The 20,296-nt window shown below is 39.0% G+C and overlaps 1 protein-coding gene across 1 annotated transcript in view; it reads right to left on the reverse strand.

The window, feature by feature from the left end:
* Positions 1 to 1,431: 1,431 nt before the first annotated feature.
* The window catches only part of LOC121369815, a 19,722-nt gene continuing 857 nt past the window's right edge, over positions 1,432 to 20,296 (reverse strand). The window contains exons 2-8 of the mRNA XM_041494889.1: positions 12,402 to 12,503; positions 10,823 to 10,940; positions 9,440 to 9,681; positions 8,421 to 8,448; positions 5,661 to 5,864; positions 2,410 to 2,525; positions 1,432 to 1,749 (exon numbers count right to left, since the gene is read on the reverse strand). Of these exons, the coding sequence (XP_041350823.1) occupies positions 1,552 to 1,749; positions 2,410 to 2,525; positions 5,661 to 5,864; positions 8,421 to 8,448; positions 9,440 to 9,681; positions 10,823 to 10,940; positions 12,402 to 12,503 (1,008 nt within the window). The 3' untranslated portion in view covers positions 1,432 to 1,551. The remainder of the gene's footprint in view (positions 1,750 to 2,409; positions 2,526 to 5,660; positions 5,865 to 8,420; positions 8,449 to 9,439; positions 9,682 to 10,822; positions 10,941 to 12,401; positions 12,504 to 20,296) is intronic.

A 20,296-nucleotide genomic window follows, 5' to 3' on the forward strand; every position in this document is an offset into this window, starting at 1 on the left:
CTGAAATTTCAATACCACCCAGCTCTAGTTTCTTTCATACTAATATGCTAAAAATAAATTGGTTTAAAAGAAATTTAAACTTTTTTTTCCAATTACAACTTATGTATGGCGCATGCACAGGTAACTGTTATAGGGCAATCAGTTTTAGTAGTGTTAATTTCTTTGGATCGTTTAGTTTGGGCGGCAAGAACATCACCGTGGAGCAGCCAATGTCTTTTAATTCACCATCTTCAACTAACAACTTTTGACATTAATTTTGGTCAAGAGCGTTAGAGAAGAAACCTGCTGCCGCCACATAGGATACTCATATTTATTAGCAATTGTCAGTTGTCAAGAGAATTAAAGTGCACATTCAGAGCAAGCTGTTGTAGTGCACGCCGGTCCTGAGCACTGGCAGGAGCAAGGGAGCGACAGCAGTCCGACCGTAGGCCGGTAACAGGTGGAGTGTGGTATGGTGCTATGGAATTTTGAATGTCTCGTAGGACTAAGCCAAAGAGAATGGGTGGGCATTTTGATGAAGGAAGTTAGGCGCATTTTTGAACGGTCAGCCGAAAGGTAAAGATAGGGAGCTACGTATTAGCAGACGGTGGTCTGTTATTTGTACTTTCCTACAGAAAAGATAACACCTAGAGGCTTTCATATACCAGTCACGTATCAACAATTGGAATAGGAAATAAACCCGAGGGACCACTAATAGGTACAGTGTTTTGGAATAAACGCGTACAAGATAAACGTCAGAACAAAAGGGCGTGGCGATATTTGTACAGAGTGTATACTACCAAATCAAATCCCATAGACGACAATAGTAACACATGTGGCTAAAACTCCTACCTGCAGCGTATCAATCGACATAAACACCACGGATATAAATACTACGACCACTCACTCTTAAAGTGAATCAGAACAAATTGGGGGTCAAGCTGCTCATTTCTGAGATAAAGGGTAGCGTCTATGACTACCCTAGTTCCACACAACATTCGAGTACTTTTTCTTTTACAGGTACCCCATACATGTTTCAAACACAAGGCTACTTGACACCGTGGTACTAGATGAAATCAAATTGTATACATGTTTTGCCCAGATGAAACTATTCTTTTTACAACAAAAACACATTTATCACCAATTACAGAACTTGTGATGTTCACTTCTCTCGGTACACCTCGAACGTTGATCCAGCCGGAAGTTATTTGGTTTAGTACTATCTACAATAAAGACCTCATAAAAATGGTAAGTGTATAACAATGAAACAGATCACATACTTTCATTATGAGTAACTGGCAGTATCTTCGCACACTAAAGTACCATTCAGTATAACTACTGTATATCGTATGCAGTAGTGATACCTTGGCTTATGAAGATCAACTGGTAGGTGTACAGTTCTAATTATGGTTTATGATATAAAAAAAAAACTTTTTTACTTTCATTTCAAAATTTATTTACGTTCTTAAAATACAACATTTACATTAAATTACCAAACCCCAAAATGCTGCTCTAATCGTATTACATTGTTACAGGTGTAACAAACACAGACTAATGTAATCATATCGTTATCTATTTCTTCTTCTTCTTCTTCCCGGAGATGAAACGCGGCCCATAGACGCATGTGCTTCCTTTAGTGAACATGGGGTTCCACTTGGTGAGGGAGGCGGCGGTGCCCACGGTGTAGGAGCTCATGTCAATCCCCACCGTCGCCAGGCTCAGCGTGAGCTGGTCGTAAAACGTAGGAGTCCCGCAACCCAGGATCAGAAACTACAACATAACAGTAACAGTAATAATAGTAATAGTAACAGTAATAGTAGTAGTAGTAGTAGTAATAGTAACAGTAATAGCAATAGTAGTGGTGGTAGTGATGGTGGTGATGGATGTTGTAGTAGTAGTAGTAGTAGTAGTAGTAGTAGTAGTAGTAGCAGTAGCCGTAATAGTAGTAGCAGTAGTAGCCGTAGTAGTAGTATCTCTCTCTCTCTCTCTCTCTCTCTCTCTCTCTCTCTCTCTCTCTCTCTCTCTCCCCCCCTTTCTTTCTTTTTCTCTCTATCTCTCTATTTGTACGTCTGTCTCTTTTAACAAAAATTTCGAAATCAACACATTCTCTTCTCTCTCTCCTCTCTCTCTCCCTCTCTCTATCTCTCTCTCTATCTCTCCCTCTTTCTCCCTCTCTTTCTCTCTCTCCCTTTCTCTACTGTCTTTCTATGTCACTCCCCTCCCTCTCTCTCTCTCTCTCTCTCTCTCTCTCTCTCTCTCTCTCTCTCTCTCTCTCTCTCTCTCTCTCTCTCTCTCTCTCTCTCAACCAAAATTTCGAAATCAACACATTCTAAATACTAGTACCACATATTTGTGTAGTCTTTAAAATGTGTTCATGAACCATGTTTGATTAATCAATTTCTTTCAACAACAACAAAAAACACAACGCACCGACGCCGGAACTCGACCCAAAAACTTGTAGACGTCAAAAATTATTCCCACGGATCTCAGTCGTAGAACCTCCATCGTAAAGTTCCTTAACAACTTGATGTACTGAGTCGCGTTGCCTACAACAACAATAACACGTCATTTATTAATATGTAAAGTAAAGTAAATTATTTAAAATTTAATGGTTTTGGCATATAATATTTTACGTCAAAGCGTTAGTTTGAGTAGGAAAACATTATCGGAGGATCTATCTCGAAAAAAATCAAAGCGTCTACAGGGGAAGGAAATGTTTTATTTAACGACGCACTCAGCACATTTTATTTACGGTTATATGGCGTCTGAAATATCGTTAAGGACCACACAGATATTTAGAGAGGAAACACGCTGTCGCCACTTCATGGGCTGCTCTTTCCGATTAGCAGCAAGGGATCTTTTATATGCACCATCCCACAGACAGGATAGTACATACCACGGCCTTTGTTACACCATTTGTAGAGCATTGGCTGGAAAGAGAAATAGCCCAGTGGGCCCACCGACGGGGATGGATCTTAGATCGATCGCGCATCAGGACGAGTGCTGTACCACTGAGCCACGTCCTGCCCCGCCATGCGTATTAGATGCTAGCACTTTTCGCTGTTTTATAACATAATTATCATCGTATTAAATCTCGTTAAAGCCTTGGTCAGATCGAGCTACAATGTCGTGCGATGGGGTGAGATTCTATGATTGTCCCATACTCGGCTACGATATTACAATCTTAGTTGTGTGGTACACTGGAAACGATGGGTTTGTGACGCATCTGAGACAATCGTAGGGAAATCGTACGACATCGTACGACCATGGTACGAGGTTGTACGACTTCACTACTATTGTCTGCCGAGAAGCTGACATCATCGTAGGAACACTATTAAAGTCCGAAATAAATCTCAAGTGGAACGCACGACCATCACACGACCATCGCACAACATCGTGGAAAGGTCATGCGACGTCTTTAATTAATCTTTCCAGGTGAGAACATGTGAAAATGTACGATACCCTACAATCCTGGGAATCGCAGCCAGGTTTTTGAACATGACCAAAAACCGCGAAGACGTCGTGCGAGGACCACCGATGGCTGCGACGTCGTGCAACATCGCACGATCACGCACGATTCACACCCCGATGGTCCGCGATCACCCGAAATTCACCCATTGCAGGTGGTCGTACGACGTCTTAAGGCCGGTGTGACCGTAGCTTAATGCGGGTGTCACACAGTCACGATTTTGCTCCACGATCACCTGACGATGCGAAAAGTGAAAAAATCATGAGTCCCTCGTGAAAGGTCTTGGAGCACTTGACAGGCTCTGATATAGGACTTAAGTGGTCTTCAGTGTGTCTTGAAGGACGTGAGAAGGAAGGAAGGAAGGAACTATTTTAACGTGCCCATATCCTTGCGGTTCAGGCACGGGGCAGACGCGCCGGGGGGGGGGGGGGGGAGGGGGGCTCCTAAGAGGCAAATCTATCGGCCGAAACCGCTTACGCCCTACCGCACCCAAATAAGCATCCTAACACGGCGTCACCCCCCCCCCCCACCCCCACCCCACCCCCCATCCCGCCTACCCCCAAGTTATTCATACAGCTAACCGGGCGTTAGTATGTGAAATGATGGGAAGGAAGGGTGGGAATGATTGGGTAGGGATGAGCTGATCGTGAGTTTAGGTCTCGAATGTGTGACACCGCCTTAAGGTAACTTTCATTCAGGTGGTGTTGACGTTAGACACGAGGTCTTGTATAATGTTACACAAACAATTACACTATCGAAAACAACACCTGGCTCAATGGTGCTTTGTTTAGGCAAGCAGACTAGTAGATGCTGAGTTCACACATCTGTACTGGGGAGGGTGTCGTGGTTAAGCCATCAGACGTTAAAGCTGGTAGGTATAGGGTTCGCAGCTCGGTACCGGCTCCCACCCAGAGCGAGTTTTAACGACTCAGTGGGTAGGTATAAGACACTACACCCCACGCACGTGCAAACTATGGAACGTTCTTTACTAAGATGTTTGTGGTCAAAACGTATGTTCGGTCTAATTTTTTATATTAACATTAAAGCCGCACGCCCTAGTTCCATCCAGCGAAAATAAATTATAATTTGGTTACTAATTTACAAACCTGTAACACACTTAGATCACGTTTTTATCAAATGGAGTGAAAAAGAGGTTTTATATCGATAAATACCATGGGAATCCCCATGTCCCAATTGCTTTAAATAATTTTGAAAGTTAGTATTCTGACGTCACCGGTAGATGTCGCTCGAAGCACAAGGCCTACGTCACGACAAATTTCACAGAGTGCGCACAGACTTGGGGTGCGTTCTTTTCACCTCTCCTGGACATGTTCCAACTGTTCTGTCCTGGTTGTATCCCCTCTCCAGATGTCGTAAGACTTAGCAAAATTATTGGTTTTAAGGGTTTGTAACGTTTTGTATTGAGATACTTACTTGTCTGAACTTTATTGTTACTGAAAATGTTCACGAACTGTGAAGAAAAATCTCACAAATGAACAACAAGCAAACGACAACAAATCGGATGTTGATTGCGCGAACCGTGCACGAGAAAACAAACCGAACCAAAATGATAACGGTTACGTGGTATACCAACGTCTGTGACATTGAAATGGGAATATCCCCTCTAAAAATAGATTAGACCTTGTCTGCTCAACGGTTTTTTCTCAGAGGCCCGTGGCATTTTATGAAATACGAAAAATGCATTTTGTGGTATTACAAACACCAGGATTGCCAGGATTACCAAAAAAACACTTCAGGTGAATGGAAATGTATATTCTAAATAATAAACGGTAAGTAAAGTGCAATTTTATTTGTGAAAAAAATGGGTTTAATAGCGAAAAACAACGCCGTAATGGTTAACAACTAAGACTTTGTGTCAAAAATTACCAAATGTTTGACATCCATTAGCCGATGATTCATAAATCAATGTGCTCATCCCCATACTAGGATTTGTGTAATATGTCCATATGTATGAACCATACCCCCCCCCCCCCCCCCCACACACACACACACACCACCCCCATCCCACTAGCATAAAACCATGAACTATGACGTTTAACTGGACTGTCTTACTCCGCGGGGTGATATCTAAACACACGACTGAAATTACCAAGCGGAATTACATCCACTTATATAAAGAGCAATATGCTCTAATTAAACTAATTAATTCCACAGAATTATATATCTTAGACAGAAGACTGGACTAACTTACCGAGCGGAATGATATCTATCTGTAAGGAGTAAACTCGGGCACACGGCAGTAACCGCAGAGACGGTTGTGCTAGAGGGAGCGGCGCCCCACAGAACAAAGCAAACGCCTCAAACGAGTACAGCGGAGAACTGGCCATGTCGAGACCGAGATTGGTGACTGCGACAACCAGCGGGAACAACGCATTGGGTGTCGTAATCCTGACGACTGAAGAAGAATAAAATGAGAGTGTTTAAGATTTCTCTATGCAAGTTCAAGTTCAAATTCTTTATTGCTTAGTTTTTACAACTTATCAAAATAACACAACGTACAATAGAAAAATAAATATATACAGGATATGTACAGGATTATGGTGGAGAGTGATTTAGTAATAAATAAAATGATAATAATAATAATAAATAAATAGGTTCTATTGACTGATATTATTTAATACATACAAGTCATTATTAAGTATACTGAGAGATATGTGTATTATTTGTTTAATATACATGTAAACGAATAGTACTATGCTCAATAAATAGAAATAATGTTAAAGCCGCACACCCTAGTTCCATCCAGCAAAAATAAATTATAAGTTGGTTGATCTACAAACCTGTAACACACTTAGATCACGTTTTCATCAAATGGAGTTAAAAAGCAGGTTTTATATCGATAAAAACCATGGGAATCCCCATGTCCCAATTGCTTGAAATAATTTAGAAAGTTAGTATTCTGATGTCACCGGTAGATGTCGCTCGAAGCACAATAATGCCTACGTCACGACAAATTTCACAGAGTGCGCACAGACTTGGGGTGCGTTCTTTTCAGCTCTCCTGGACATGTTCCAACTGTTCTGTCCTGGTTGTATCCCCCTCTCCAGATACTGTAGGACTTAGCAAAATTATTGGTTTTAAGGGTTTGTAACGTTTTGTTTTGAGATACTAACTTGTCTTAACTTTATTGTTACTGAAAATGTTCACGAACTGTGAAGAAAAATCTCACAAATGAAAAACAACAAATCGGATGTTGATTGCGCGAAATGTGCACGAGAAAACAAACCGAACCAAAATGATAACGTATACCAACGTCTGTGACATTGAAATGGAAATATCCCTTCTAAAAATAGATTAGACCTTGTCTGCTCAACGGTTTTTTCTCAAACGTGCGTCCGTTTTTCAGAAATACGAAAAATGCATTTTGTGGTATTACAAACACCAGGATTACCAGGATTACCAAAAAACACTTCAGGTGAATGGAAATGTATATTCTAAATAATAAACGGTAAGTAAAGTGCAATTTTATTTGTGAACAATTGGGTTTAATAGCGAAAAACAACGCCGTAATGGTTAACAACTAGCCGTAACTAGGGTGTGTCCCTTTAACATTAACCAATTTGTTCCTATGGCTGATCTCTAACGGTATTTGCTCTAAATATATATTATTTAGAGACTATTAAGTTCTTTAGTATTGTCAGACGCTAATAACCGGGTAAGTCTGAAAACGTTTCGACGTCTGTGGTATATATTTTTTATTTTTTAGTAAATTTCATTCTTAAATAATTATATCGTGGGTACTGGAGGATAAAATGATACTCGTCTTCTATTTCAGTTTTGTCACATAGTATACATTTTGTCTGAGATCTTTTAATATTTCTGTACCTGTAAAATTCTATATTTAATTTATGTGCACATAATATTATTCTGATTTTAGTTATTTCTTTTAAATGACGAACGTCCATTGGGTTTCTAAGATAATCTTGTAATTTGAAATTATTTAACAAGTATTTGTATAGACTTCTCTTTAGAGTTGTTCTTCTGCAACATTGTTGCTTGAATATATCATTATGTATTCTTTTTGTAATTACATTGTAAACATTGTTATTAACATGTGCTATGTTTTATATATAATTTAAACCTAGTTCGTTTAGTTCCTGTTTGACCTTCATTAACCAGTCATCTTTAAACTGAACCATCATATATAGCTCTTAATATACTCTTATTAGTGTTATGCAGTTTTATCCAATATTTAAAAATCAGTAGTTTTCTTATAATATGCATTACAGTCGTCCTAATTCACTATAAACAAAATCATTACAAGTCGGGGTTTTTGTACCCCTAATAGTCTTTTACAGAACTGTATATGGAACTGTTTCAATCTCTTGTCCAAGATGAAAACCCCACACGTCAGATCCGTAACTGAGAATACTATTAACATAGATGTCAAATATAGATAGCATTGTATTTAAACAATTGTTATTACACACTTTCAGTACTGAAAATAAAGCTGTTCGACCCTGTTCTGCTACTATCTTCTGTTTACGACTACTTATAAAAATATTTCTCAGTTTCTCGCACTTTAGGGGCGGATTATGCTTAGGTAACGGGGGGGGGGGGGGGGGGGGGGGAGTCCGAAACAATATGTAAATATTTATAACTTGAAATTAAAAATTTTACGTGGACATCAATTTAGATCTACGTGGTGGGGGGGGGTTTTTTTTAGCGGGGGGGGGGGGTGCTACGCGCAACTGGGAAACCCCCCATAATCCGCCTCTGCACTTTCCCTTCATTTCTAAAAACCACAATCTTTGTCTTAGTTGTATTTACAGTCAAATCCAGAACCTTTAATATTACAGAGCAATCACTTTAGAAAAGTTAACGAAACAAAACGATGGGGGGGGGGGGGGGGGGGGGGAAGAAAAAAAATGAAGAAGAAAAATACCTTTGAAATTGCTACTTGCATATCCATTGATATTTTAATAATTGAAAGCTCGAAATTTGAACTTACTTGCAACGATCTTGGGCCATCCTGATTCCTTTTAAATGAAAATAAAACACTCATTGCATTAATACTCAAAATATCAACGTATGTTTGTATGTACACAATAATCATATGTCTGTTTGTCTAGACATCCATCCGTCTGTATCTCATATTTTATTTGTATCGTTGGTGGGAGAGTGTATTAAGTTTAAAAAAAGAGGAGCACAAATTTAAATCATTATTAATATTGAAAAATAGAAAGTAGCAGATTTTCTTAAATACATTCTGAAGCATCTTAGTCTATAATTTCAATACTGAGGTGGGGAAAAGTCGCCTTTTTGGCTGGCTCTTAGCCCCAAAATCCTCCATTATTCCGGTTCCAACTATCCATACAGACATATACAAACTAAAATGTACTAAAATATTACTTCACTATATTTTACTAATAAAAATATTTCTTCTCGACTAACCCCCCCCCCCCCCCCCAAAAAAAAATAATAATAATAAAAATTAAAATAAATTATGCAATATGCAGTATGCAATAAAAATGCACTCAGTTCAAGACTTGGTACTGTAGGTGTACCGGCTCCTATTTGTGTGGGGGGACAGGTTTGTTTTTGCCCGAATTAAACAAAAATTCCTGAATCTGCATAACAACATTTATTCGTATTAGTATTATCTGAGGCGGATCGGGGTGGGGCAGGGGCCCGGGCCCCTCTAAATTTTGCGATAGTTATAATTTTATAATATATTAATTTTCATTTTGTTACGACCCCCCCCCCCCCTCCAACCCTCCCCCAAAGTTCCTTTGGCATTCCACCTCATGTCACTGGGGCCCCCTAAATGGATTTTCTGGATCCGCCACTGATTATTGTCAAACAGCTATATAGGATTGCAAACGAATCACTACGCACTTTTACATATATAGATTACAACTAATTTTGAAGGTAGAATGATGGAAATACATGGTAAAAAGGTATCAGATTAGCCCAACCCCAACCCCCAAGCACCCTGTCTCGTACGCTTATGCTTAGTAGGCTACTTACGTGGAACATGTGAATCGGGAACACTCCTGGGAACTGATGGAAGAACTCTCCTGCTGACTGAAAAGAGGGTTCCGTGTAGAGCGCAGCCCCCTCTACAGGATGGACGATCTCAACCAGGAAATACTCCACATTGGCATCAGTGGCGAGCACACCGGCAACTTCCGGCCCTGTACACACGACGAAGCAGGCCGCCAGCAGAAATACCAGAGACTGCAGTTTGTCACTCATCGTGAACTCCACCCCTGAAAAGGTGAGCACCATCAAATCAGATTTCATAGACGACAGCAGTCCATTTTTGTCACAGCGGAGTAACTGCACTAAGATGACTCTTGGTTACACTATCTTAGATTATCTAATTTACTTGAGAATAATCTGTACATATTTTATTATACTGTGAACCATTAAAATCTCAGGGATACTTATATTTTTTTATATATAAGTCAAAACGTTTTGTTTGTCATGTATTTATTATTTTTCAGTTAAAAATAAAACGGTCCAGTCTGGTCTTCTGAGCCTAAAGTGTGGTCTATACCATACTTGGTGCGTCGTCGGTGACGTTATTAGGACAACGTATTGCTGAACAATCCTGGGCCCAATTTTACAACACATCGTAAACCTAGTTTTTGCACGTAAACGTAAATCTACGACTAAACCACAATTCTTATTACTAGTATAGTACAAGAAATATATTTTGAAGGACACATATTTTCAATCTAATTAAAATTAGCTCCACTATTACATGTGGATCTAATACTAGCCAGTTGGAGCTCATGTCCACCAATCAAAACCTTACTTGCAGAATCCTGCCAGTGATTTAAAAATAATTTGAAAACATTCCGAATTATCCTGAGGATATACGACACGTTTCGTGTGAATTACGTGAATGTAATAGTGGAGCTAATTTTCATTAGATTGACATAGTTTATGTTCCTTTGTCCTTAAAATGCTCTATCTTCTGTAATTTCCTGCGTGAAATAGATGTCAAACACGTGTAAATGAATGTCCGGTATAACGGTTCCTGGTCGTAATTTTTTTTTCCACGTAACCAGATGCCTGTAGTTCTTCCACTAATTGCATTGTCCCTAACTCTGGGATGTTTCGGGATGTTGCTTGTCGTTTTCAAATGATTCCGTAGGTGTTCTAGTCCGATATAGGCGTTTTGCAAACGTGACGTCACACTTAGGCTCCCTACATACAGAAGATCTTTAGTACTCCAAACGGTTGGTAACATCTCCACAGACACTATTGTGTTCTGGTGAACACTAATAAACACCACAACGTCTACCAACAATGTTTTGTGCCATTCCAACTTCAAGCATACCAATCGCTCGAAGACGTTCATTTTATGCGAGGCGTGGCATCACGTTGTTGACAATCAGATACCAACAAAAGCATTTTTATGAGTGATGAGAAGCCATTTAATCGTTTTGCGATCCAAAATGCGCATAAAGCAACCTCGGCGCATGAAGCGTGAATAGCACGTGCAGTTAACAAAGCACCTCTGGAATATCGAAGGGAACGGTTACACAATCATTTTCTGAAATTTTTATGACCAGATTCCTAATAAAAGCAACTCTGTATACATTTATTTGCCGCAAAGGATTTTTTTCCTGCGAGTATATATTATTAACCAAAGAAACACAAAGTGAGAACAGACACCTTCAAGTTTTAACAGCAATTAAAACATTCAAAACCGCTTTTCGGAAGGAGTAGTTCATGTGGCGGTACCGGTTTTCTCTTCTCTTTCTCAACCAAGCGTTCCAATAACCATATGTTAGACACTAAATAACCTTAGTTCAAAATTTTCGGATGTTTAATTAAACAAAGATGTCTTTCTGTTCTTTTCCTCACGGTTTAATTCAGATATGTGCATTGTTCTGAAAATGCATAGTAAAACGTATACACAACTTTATGAATGAAAACGTAGCGTATGATGACACAGGTCACTTGAAGCGATGCAGTGTTACACCATGTGCCTTGGGGGCCAAATACAGCTTGTGACTTTTGTTATCGTTATCATCGAAAGGTAATGTATTACAACATAGCCATGCTAATTAATTAAGGTGATTAATCAGGTGTGACCCACCTTGACAGACAGAAGAGGAAGATTTCTCTAATCATCTATGGCTGCCTCACTGTTTGGCATAAGGTAACTTGTTTGTTTGTATACGTATTTAAGTTGTTGTCCAGGATTTAAGTCAAAGGTATGTCCTGTCCAAATAAAAGTCGTCTTGCTGCTAAAGTGAAAGCGCAGTTTATGTGAGGGTTCGGTTTTTCATTCCTCGCACTAACTCATTAAACAATAGCCGAAGACAGCGTGCTTGAACCTTGCAATGATTAGAAGAGTAAGTTGTACCATAGTATGCTCTTTGGCGTATACGTTTTTCTTTTTGTGGTTTTTCAAATGCCATAAACCTGTATTATTTTATTTCTATTACCACCTTTACTGAACCAACAATTGTATGAAAAATCCACTGACTTGTATCAAATTAACTACTGATATTGATAGCATCCTTATTGAGCAGTCAATTGTCTTCAGATGTCACTTTGGTACGCCATTAGATGGTTGTTTGAAGTAGGTTCCATTGTACAAGAACTTTTAAAGACACATTTAGACAATGATATAGGTACTACTAGTTATACTGTTAAACAGATTACTCTTCAGAAACGTTTTGAATTTTTAAACATTTTTTTAAAGCAAATGCAAATAGCTACTGTGAATAAATTATTAAAATTATTGTTTTAATTATCCTGCAAACGAAAGCCATTATCAAAATAAAAGCTGCCATAAGTTCAGCCAGCCGTTTTTCGCTAACGTTTGCAAACTATTTTGACTAGTTCTCGAAGTGGTATTTCGGTTTACTGTGTAGCGTGAAAACCAGTCTAGCGAACGTTAGCGACAATCGGTTGACTAAACTTACCCACAGAACTCTTTTAAAAACTGCATTCTGTAAAAACTTACCTTCCCAACAGGGAGACTTCGACTGAGAAGGGACACAATTCTGTCTATATTTTGACACGTCACAGCTGACCAGCTGCTGACCGCAGACGAACGCAGTGATACCTCGGGCAATTTTAAGAATTCAGGAAATCATTTTTAAACTATCTTACATAATCGCTGCTACTATGTAGCTGAATCAGTCAGAAAAGGTTAGTTTGTTTTGTTTAAAGACACCACTAGAGCACGTTGATTTATTAATCCTTGGCTATTGGATGTCAAACATTTGGTAATTTTGAAATATAATCTTAGGTAGGAAACCCTCTACATTTTTCCATTAGTAGCAAGGGGACTTATATATGCACCATCCACATACAGGATAGCACATACCACGACCTTTGCTATGAATCAGAATGTAAACTTTAGAATAAGAAAACAGTTACTAGTATAAACGCATTTTTTATGGTGTTCTGTAACTAGAAATAAATAAAGAAAGAAAGAAATGTTTTATTTAACGACGCACTCAACACGTTTTAATTACGGTTATATGGCGTCAGGCATATGGTTAAGTAACTAGAAATAATTAACGTTGTAGCATGCGAGGGTCAGGATGTAGCCCAGTAGTAAAGCGCTTCCTTGATGCGCGGTCGGTTTGGGATCGATCCCCATTGGTGGGCCCATTGAGTTATTTCTCGTTACAGCTAGTGCACCACCACTGATATACAAAGGCCGTGGCATGTGCTATCCTGTCTGTGGAATGGTGCATATAAAAGATATCTTGCTACTAATAGAAAAAAGTAACGGGTTTCCTATCTAAGATTATATTTCAAAATTAGTTCCTAATTTTGACATATGTTGTGGTTCACATATTTACTTCTAGTAATTAGGGAAGAATTAAAACAGTTTGTATGGTAAGCCTTTTGGTTGTATTTTGCCCATGTTATTTTGTAATAGTGTGCATTGACATTTTGGGACATGGGTGTATATCGGAAGAGACAGCCGGAGTGAATCGGTTAATGAACCACCTGTTCGGACCGATACTACAGCCAGATGCGGTCGTATAGCAAAAAAAATAAAAAATAAGACGAAAATATTCTCAATTGTGGAGTGAAAATAAATGCTTATATAATATATGTTCGTTATGGTGTATGTTGTTAGTGCCAACGAGAACCCGATCTATTGGCAATCTTCATTTGAAGTTGGGCAATTTAACATGGATTTCAATGGCAGATGGCATCTGTGTATTGAGACCTTAACTGATGGTGGACGACGGTACATTTCACAATTGTAGGCTACTCAAGTATAACACGGCCAGGTAAGTTAATGGCAGTATTGAGCTTTGTGGTTAGAGCACCATGTCATGTCGCACATGAAGTCAATAGTTTTATTATAATCTTTCCAACCAGTTCCCAACGATTCTTAAATCGTTGTTTACAAGTAGTGTGGGGAGCCAAACTTCACTTCGTAGCGTCTAACAATTGCGTGACGTCGTTTGTTATTGTATCATAATGGCACTATTGAGCTTGGTGGGTAGATGGTGATGTGGTGTAGGATATCAATTCGATGGTTTTATTCTCATTCCAGCCAATGCCCGACGATTCCTAGATCGTTGTTTATGCTGTAGGGGAAAAGCACTTCACTTCGAACCGTCTAACAATTCTGTGACGTCATTTGTCATTGCAACATAAAAATGGCAATATTGAAATTAGTGGATATAGCGTGATTTCGTGTAGGATATGAAGTCGACGGTTTTATTCTCGTCCCAACCAATGTCAAACGATTCAAGCTTTACAAAATATGACGCTGGACCAAACATTTATATGGTGATACAAAAGTGTGACGTTTTATCCACTGCTAAATACAGATATTGTATTTTGTTGGGTGCCCAGCCATGTTGGCATCAGGGGTAATGAAAAGGCAGATTTTGCTGCCAAGACTTCTTTGGGTTTGTCTCATTCCAGGTTTGGTGTGCCTTATACTGATATTAAATATAGTATTAACCAATTTATCTTTTCGATATACCATAGTTTGACACCCAATAGCCGATGTATTTTCTGACCTGGAGTGTTTTTAAACATCTCTACTATTCTATTATATTGCTTTGTGGTGACAAAAATTCGCTTCCATACGTCTAACAATTGCGTGACGTTATTTATCACTGTAACATAATGGTAATATTGAGCTTAGTTCATACAGCGTGATGTCGTGTATGATATGAATTCGATGGTTTTATTTATTGTCGTCCCAACCAGTGCCCAACGATTCTTAGATGGGTGTTTATGCTGTAGGGAAAAGCATTTCGTTTCGAAGCGTCTAAAAATTGCGTAACGTCATTTGTCATTGTAACATAATGGCAATATTGAGTTTAGCGGGTCGAGCGTGATGTCGTGTATGATTTGAATTCGATGGTTTTATTCTCGTTCCAACCAGTGTCCAACGATTCTTAGATCGTAGCAATATGCTGTGGGGAGCCAAATTTCGCTTCCATGCGTCTAACAATTTCGTGACGTCATTTGCGATTGTAGTATACTGGCAATATTGAGGTATGTGTGCAGTGTGCAATGCCATGTAATATGTGGAGTCGACTGCTTTATTCTCGTCCAAACCATTGTCCAACGATTCTCAGATTCTTCTTTATGCCGTGAAGACCAAAATTCGCTTCCATCGTGATGTCATCTAGAATATTAATTCGTTGTGTTTATTGTCGTCCCAGCCAGTGCTCAATGATTCTTAGATCGTTGTTTATGCTGTAACAATTGTATGACATCATTTGTCACTATAACATAATATCAATATTGAGCTTAGTGGGTAGAGTGCGATGTCGTGTAGGATATGAATTCGATGGTTTTATTCTCGACCCATCCAGTAAACAATAATTCTTAGATTGTTGTTAATACTGGGGGGGGGGGGGGGGGGGGGGGGGGGTAGGTCGCTTCCAAACATCTAACAACAATTGCGTGACGTCATTTGTCATTGTAACATACTTCCAATATTGAGCTTAGTGGGTAGAGCGTGATGTCATGTAGGATATGAATTTAATGGTTTTATTGTCGTCCCAACCAGTGCTCAACGATTCTTAGATCGTTGTTTATGCTATGAGGAAAAACACTTGCATGTAACAATTGTATGACGTCATTTGGTGGGTAGACCGTGATATCGTGTAGGATATACGTTCGTTTCTTTTATTCTTGTCCCAACCAATGCCCAACGATTCTTAGATAGTTGTTTATCCTGTGGTGAAAAACACTTCACTTCAGAGCGTCTAAGAATTCTGTGACGTCATTTGTCATTGTGAGATAATGGTAATATTGAGCTTAATGGGTGGAGTGCGATGTCGTATAAGATATGAAGTCGATGGGTTTATTATGGTCCCATTAAGTGCTCAATAATCCTTACATCGTTATTTACGATATGGGGAACCAAACGTCTCTTCAAAGCGTCTAACAATTGCGTGACATCATTTGTCATTGTAACATAATTCCAATTTTGAGCTTAGTGGGTAGAGCGTGATGTCATGTAGGATATGAATTCGAAGGTTTTACTTTGGTCCCAACCAATATCCAACGATTCTTAAATTGTTGTTTATACCGTGGAGAGCCAAACTTGGCTTCGAAGCGTCTAACAATTGTGTGACGTCATTTGTCATTGTAACATAATGATAATATTTAGCTTAGTGGGTAGAGGGCCGTGTCATATAGGATATGAAGTCGATGGTTTTATTCTCGTCCCAACCAGTAGCCAACGATGCTGAGATAAATGCTTCCAAGCTCTAACAATTCCGTGACGTCATTTGTCATTGTTACATAATTCCAATGTTTCGCTTGGTGGGTTGACAGTGATGTAGTGTAGGATATGAGTTCGTTGCTTTTATTCTTGTCCCAACCAATGCCCAACGATTCCTAGATCATTGTTTATGCTATGGTGAAAAACACTTCACTTCGAAGTGTTTAAGAATTCTGTGACGTCATTTGTCATTGTGACATAATGGTAATATTGAGCTTAATGGGGGAAGTGCGATGTCGTATAGGATATGAAGTCGATGGGTTTATTATGGTCCCAGTAAGTGCTCAACGATTCTTACATCGTTATTTATGATATGGGGAGCCAAATGTCTCTTCAAAGCGTCTAACAACTGCGTGACGTCATTTATCATTGTAACATAATTCCAATTTTGAGCTTAGTGGGTAGAGTGTGATGTCATGTAGGATATGAATTCGATGGTTTTATTTTTGTTCCAACCAATATCCAACGATTTTTAAATTGTTGTTTATACTGTGGAGAGCCAAACTTGGCTTCCAAGCATCTAACAATTGCGTGACGTCATTTGTCATTGTAACATAATGGTAATATTTAGCTTAGTGGGTAGATGGTCGTGAGATAAATGAGTATGCTGTGGGGATCCAAAATTCGCTTCCAAGCTCTAACAATTCCGTGACGTCATTTGTAATTTTTACATAATTCCAATGTTGCGCTTGGTGGGTAGACAGTGATGTAGTGTAGGATATGAGTTCGTTGCTTTTATTCTTGTCCCAACCAATGCCCAACGATTCTTAGATCGTTGTTTATGCTATGGTGAAAAACACTTCACTTCGAAGTGTTTAAGAATTCTGTGACGTCATTTGTCATTGTGACATAATGGCAATATTGAGCTTAATGGGTGGAGTGCGATGTCGTATAGGATATGAAGTCGATGGGTTTATTATGGTCCCAATAAGTGCTCAACGATTCTTACGTCGTTATTTATATGGGGAGCCAAACGTCTCTTCGAAGCGTCTAACAGTTGCGTGACGTCATTTGTCATTGTAACATAATTTCAATATTGAGCTTAGTGGGTAGAGCGTCATGTTATGTAGGATATAAATTCGATGTTTTTATTTTGGTCCCAACCAATATGCAACTATTCTTAAATTTTTGTTTATACTGTGGAGAGCCAGACTTGTCTTCCAAGCATCTAACAATTGCGTGATGTCATTTGCCATCGTAACATAATGGTAATATTTAGCTTAGTGGGTAGATGGTCGTGTCGTGTAGGATATGAAGTTGGTGGTTTTATTCTCCTCCCAAACAGTAAGCCAACGTTTTTTATATCGCTGTTCATGCTGCAAGAAAAACACTTCGCTTCGAATCGTGTAACAAATGCATGACGTCATTTGTCATTGTAGCGTATTGGCAATATTGAGGTTTATGTGTAGTGTGCGGTGTCGTGTAATATATGGAGTCGACTGATTTATTGTTGTCCAAACCATTGTGCAACGATTCTCAGATACTTCTTTAGGCTATGAAGACCAGAATTCGCTGCCAGATGTCTAACAATGGCGTGTCGTCATTTGTCATTGTAATACTATGGCAATATTGAGCTTACTGGGTAGATCATGATGTCATGTATGATATGAATTCGAAGGTTTTATTCTAGTCCCAACCAGTGCCACACGATTCTTAGATCGTTGTTTATGCTGTAGGGAAAAACATTTCGTTTCGAAGCGTCTAACAATTGGGTGACGTCATTTGTCATTGTCACGTAATGGCAATGTGGAACTTATTGGGTTGACCGTGATGACATGTATGATATGAATTCGATGGTTTTATTCTCAACCCAACCAGTGTACAACGATTCTTAGATCGTGTTTTGTGCTGTGGGGAGCCAAATTTCGCTTCCATGCGTCTAACAATTGCGTGACGTCAATTGTCATTGTAGCATACTAGCAATATTGAAGTCTGTGTGCAGTGTGCAATGTCATGTAATATGTGGAGTCGACTGCTTTATTGTCGTCCAAACCATTGTCCAACGATTCTCAGATCCTTCTTTATGCTGTGGAGACCAAAATTCGCTTCCATGTTTCTAACAATGGCGTGTCGTAATTTGCCACTGTAACACTATGGCAATATTGAGCTTAGTGGGGACATCGTGATGCCATCTAGGATATGAATTCGATGGGTTTATTGGCATCCAAACTTGTGCTCAACGATTCTGAGATCGTTGTTTATGCTGTGAAGAAAAACACTTCTCTTCGAAGCATGTAACAATGGTATGGCGTCATTTCTCACTGTAACATAATGTCAATATTGTGTAGGATATGAATTCGGTGCTTTTATTCTCAACCCAACCAGTAGACAATGATTCTTAGATTGTTATTTATACTGGGGGGGGGGGGGGGGAGGTCGCTTCCAAGCATCTAACATTTGCGTGACGTCATTTGTTATTGTAACATAATGGTAATATTTAGCTTAGTGGGTAGAGGGTGGTGTCGTGTAGGATATGAAGTTGATGGTTTTATTCTTGTCCCAACCAGTAGCCAACGATTCTTAGGTGGTTGTTAATGCCAAACTTCGCTTCCATGCGTCTAACAATTGCGTGACGTCATTTGTCATTGTAGCATATTGGCAATATTGAGGTTTGTGTGTAGTGTGCGATGTCATGTAATATATGGAGTCGACTGCTTCATTCTCGTCCAAATCATTGTCCAATGATTCTTAGATCCGTCTTTATGCTATGGAGACCAAAATTCGCTTCCATGCGTCTAACAATGGCGTGTGGTCATTTATAATTCTAACACAATGGCAATATTGAGCTTAGTTCGTAGAGAGCGATGTCGTGTGGGATATTAATTCGATCGTTTTATTCTCAACCCAACCAGTAGACAATATAAGTTGTAGAAGCATCACGAGGGGTATATGGCTTTTTATGTACCCTCTGTGTGTTCTTTTACCCCGAGCCGAAGGCGAGGGGGTAAAAGAGCACACAGAGGGTACATAAAAAGCCATATACCCCGAGAGATGCTTCTACAACGAATTTATCTTGCCGACATGTTAAACCATATAGCCAAATAATCAAAATAACGCAGAAAATAATTGTTAACAATTTATTAACGGAGCCGTACCACGCGGACGCGAACGAAACCACTTGCCAGTGACGAAAAATAGTTCCGTCGATAAACGAGTTTTTAACTTCAAATGTTTGTAATACGAAATTGTCTGAAACAGATATTAATAACAAAAATAAAAAACACTTTTTTTATTAGAAATGTATGTAGTAAAAAAATAAAAATATTAAAAAAAATAAAAATAAAACCCAACTGTTGCTAATCGCGCATTAATACAATAACACCACGACCGTAATTAGGTGGCCGAGTTCAACATTGCAGCTTTTAAAAGTATTGAAATAGTGTATTTTATAGTAAAAAATAAAATTAATTATGTATACTTGGTTGATTATCAATGTTATTTATAATCTAATTATTGCTTTAGCATTAACTGGGGCGGCTGGAAACTGTTGGAAATTACAGACGGGGTATAAGAGAATTTGGCTCCGCCCACAGGGGGATAAGGGATTTGTCCAACGGCAAACAACCAATGGGATTAAAGAATTTTACATGAAGGCGAGATAATGATTCTTATATCGTTGTTTTTACTGGGGGGGACAAAGTCGCTTACAAGTGCCTAACAATGGCGTGACGTCATTTGTCATTGTAACATAATTCCAATATTGAGCTTAGTGGATATAGCCTGATGTCATGTAGGATATGAATTCGATGGTTTTACTTTGGTGGCAACCAATATCCAACGATTCTTAAATTGTTGTTTATACCGTGGAGAGCCAAACTTGGCTTCCAAGCGTCTAACAATTGCGTGACGTCATTTGTCATTGTAACATAATGGTAATATTGAGCTTAGTGGGTAGAGGGCCGTGTCGTATAGGATATGAAATTGATGGTTTTATTCTCGTCCCAACCAGTAGCCAACGATGCTGAGATAAATGAGTATGCTGTGGGGATCCAAAATTCGCTTCCAAGCTCTAACAATTCCGTGACGTCATTTGTCACTGTTACATAATTCCAATGTTGCGCTTGGTGGGTAGACTGATGTAGTGTAGGATATGAGTTCGTTGCTTTTATTCTTGTCCCAACTAATGTCCAACGATT

This window comes from Gigantopelta aegis, chromosome 4 (assembly GCF_016097555.1).
Source record: "Gigantopelta aegis isolate Gae_Host chromosome 4, Gae_host_genome, whole genome shotgun sequence".
Lineage (NCBI taxonomy): Eukaryota > Metazoa > Mollusca > Gastropoda > Neomphalida > Peltospiridae > Gigantopelta > Gigantopelta aegis.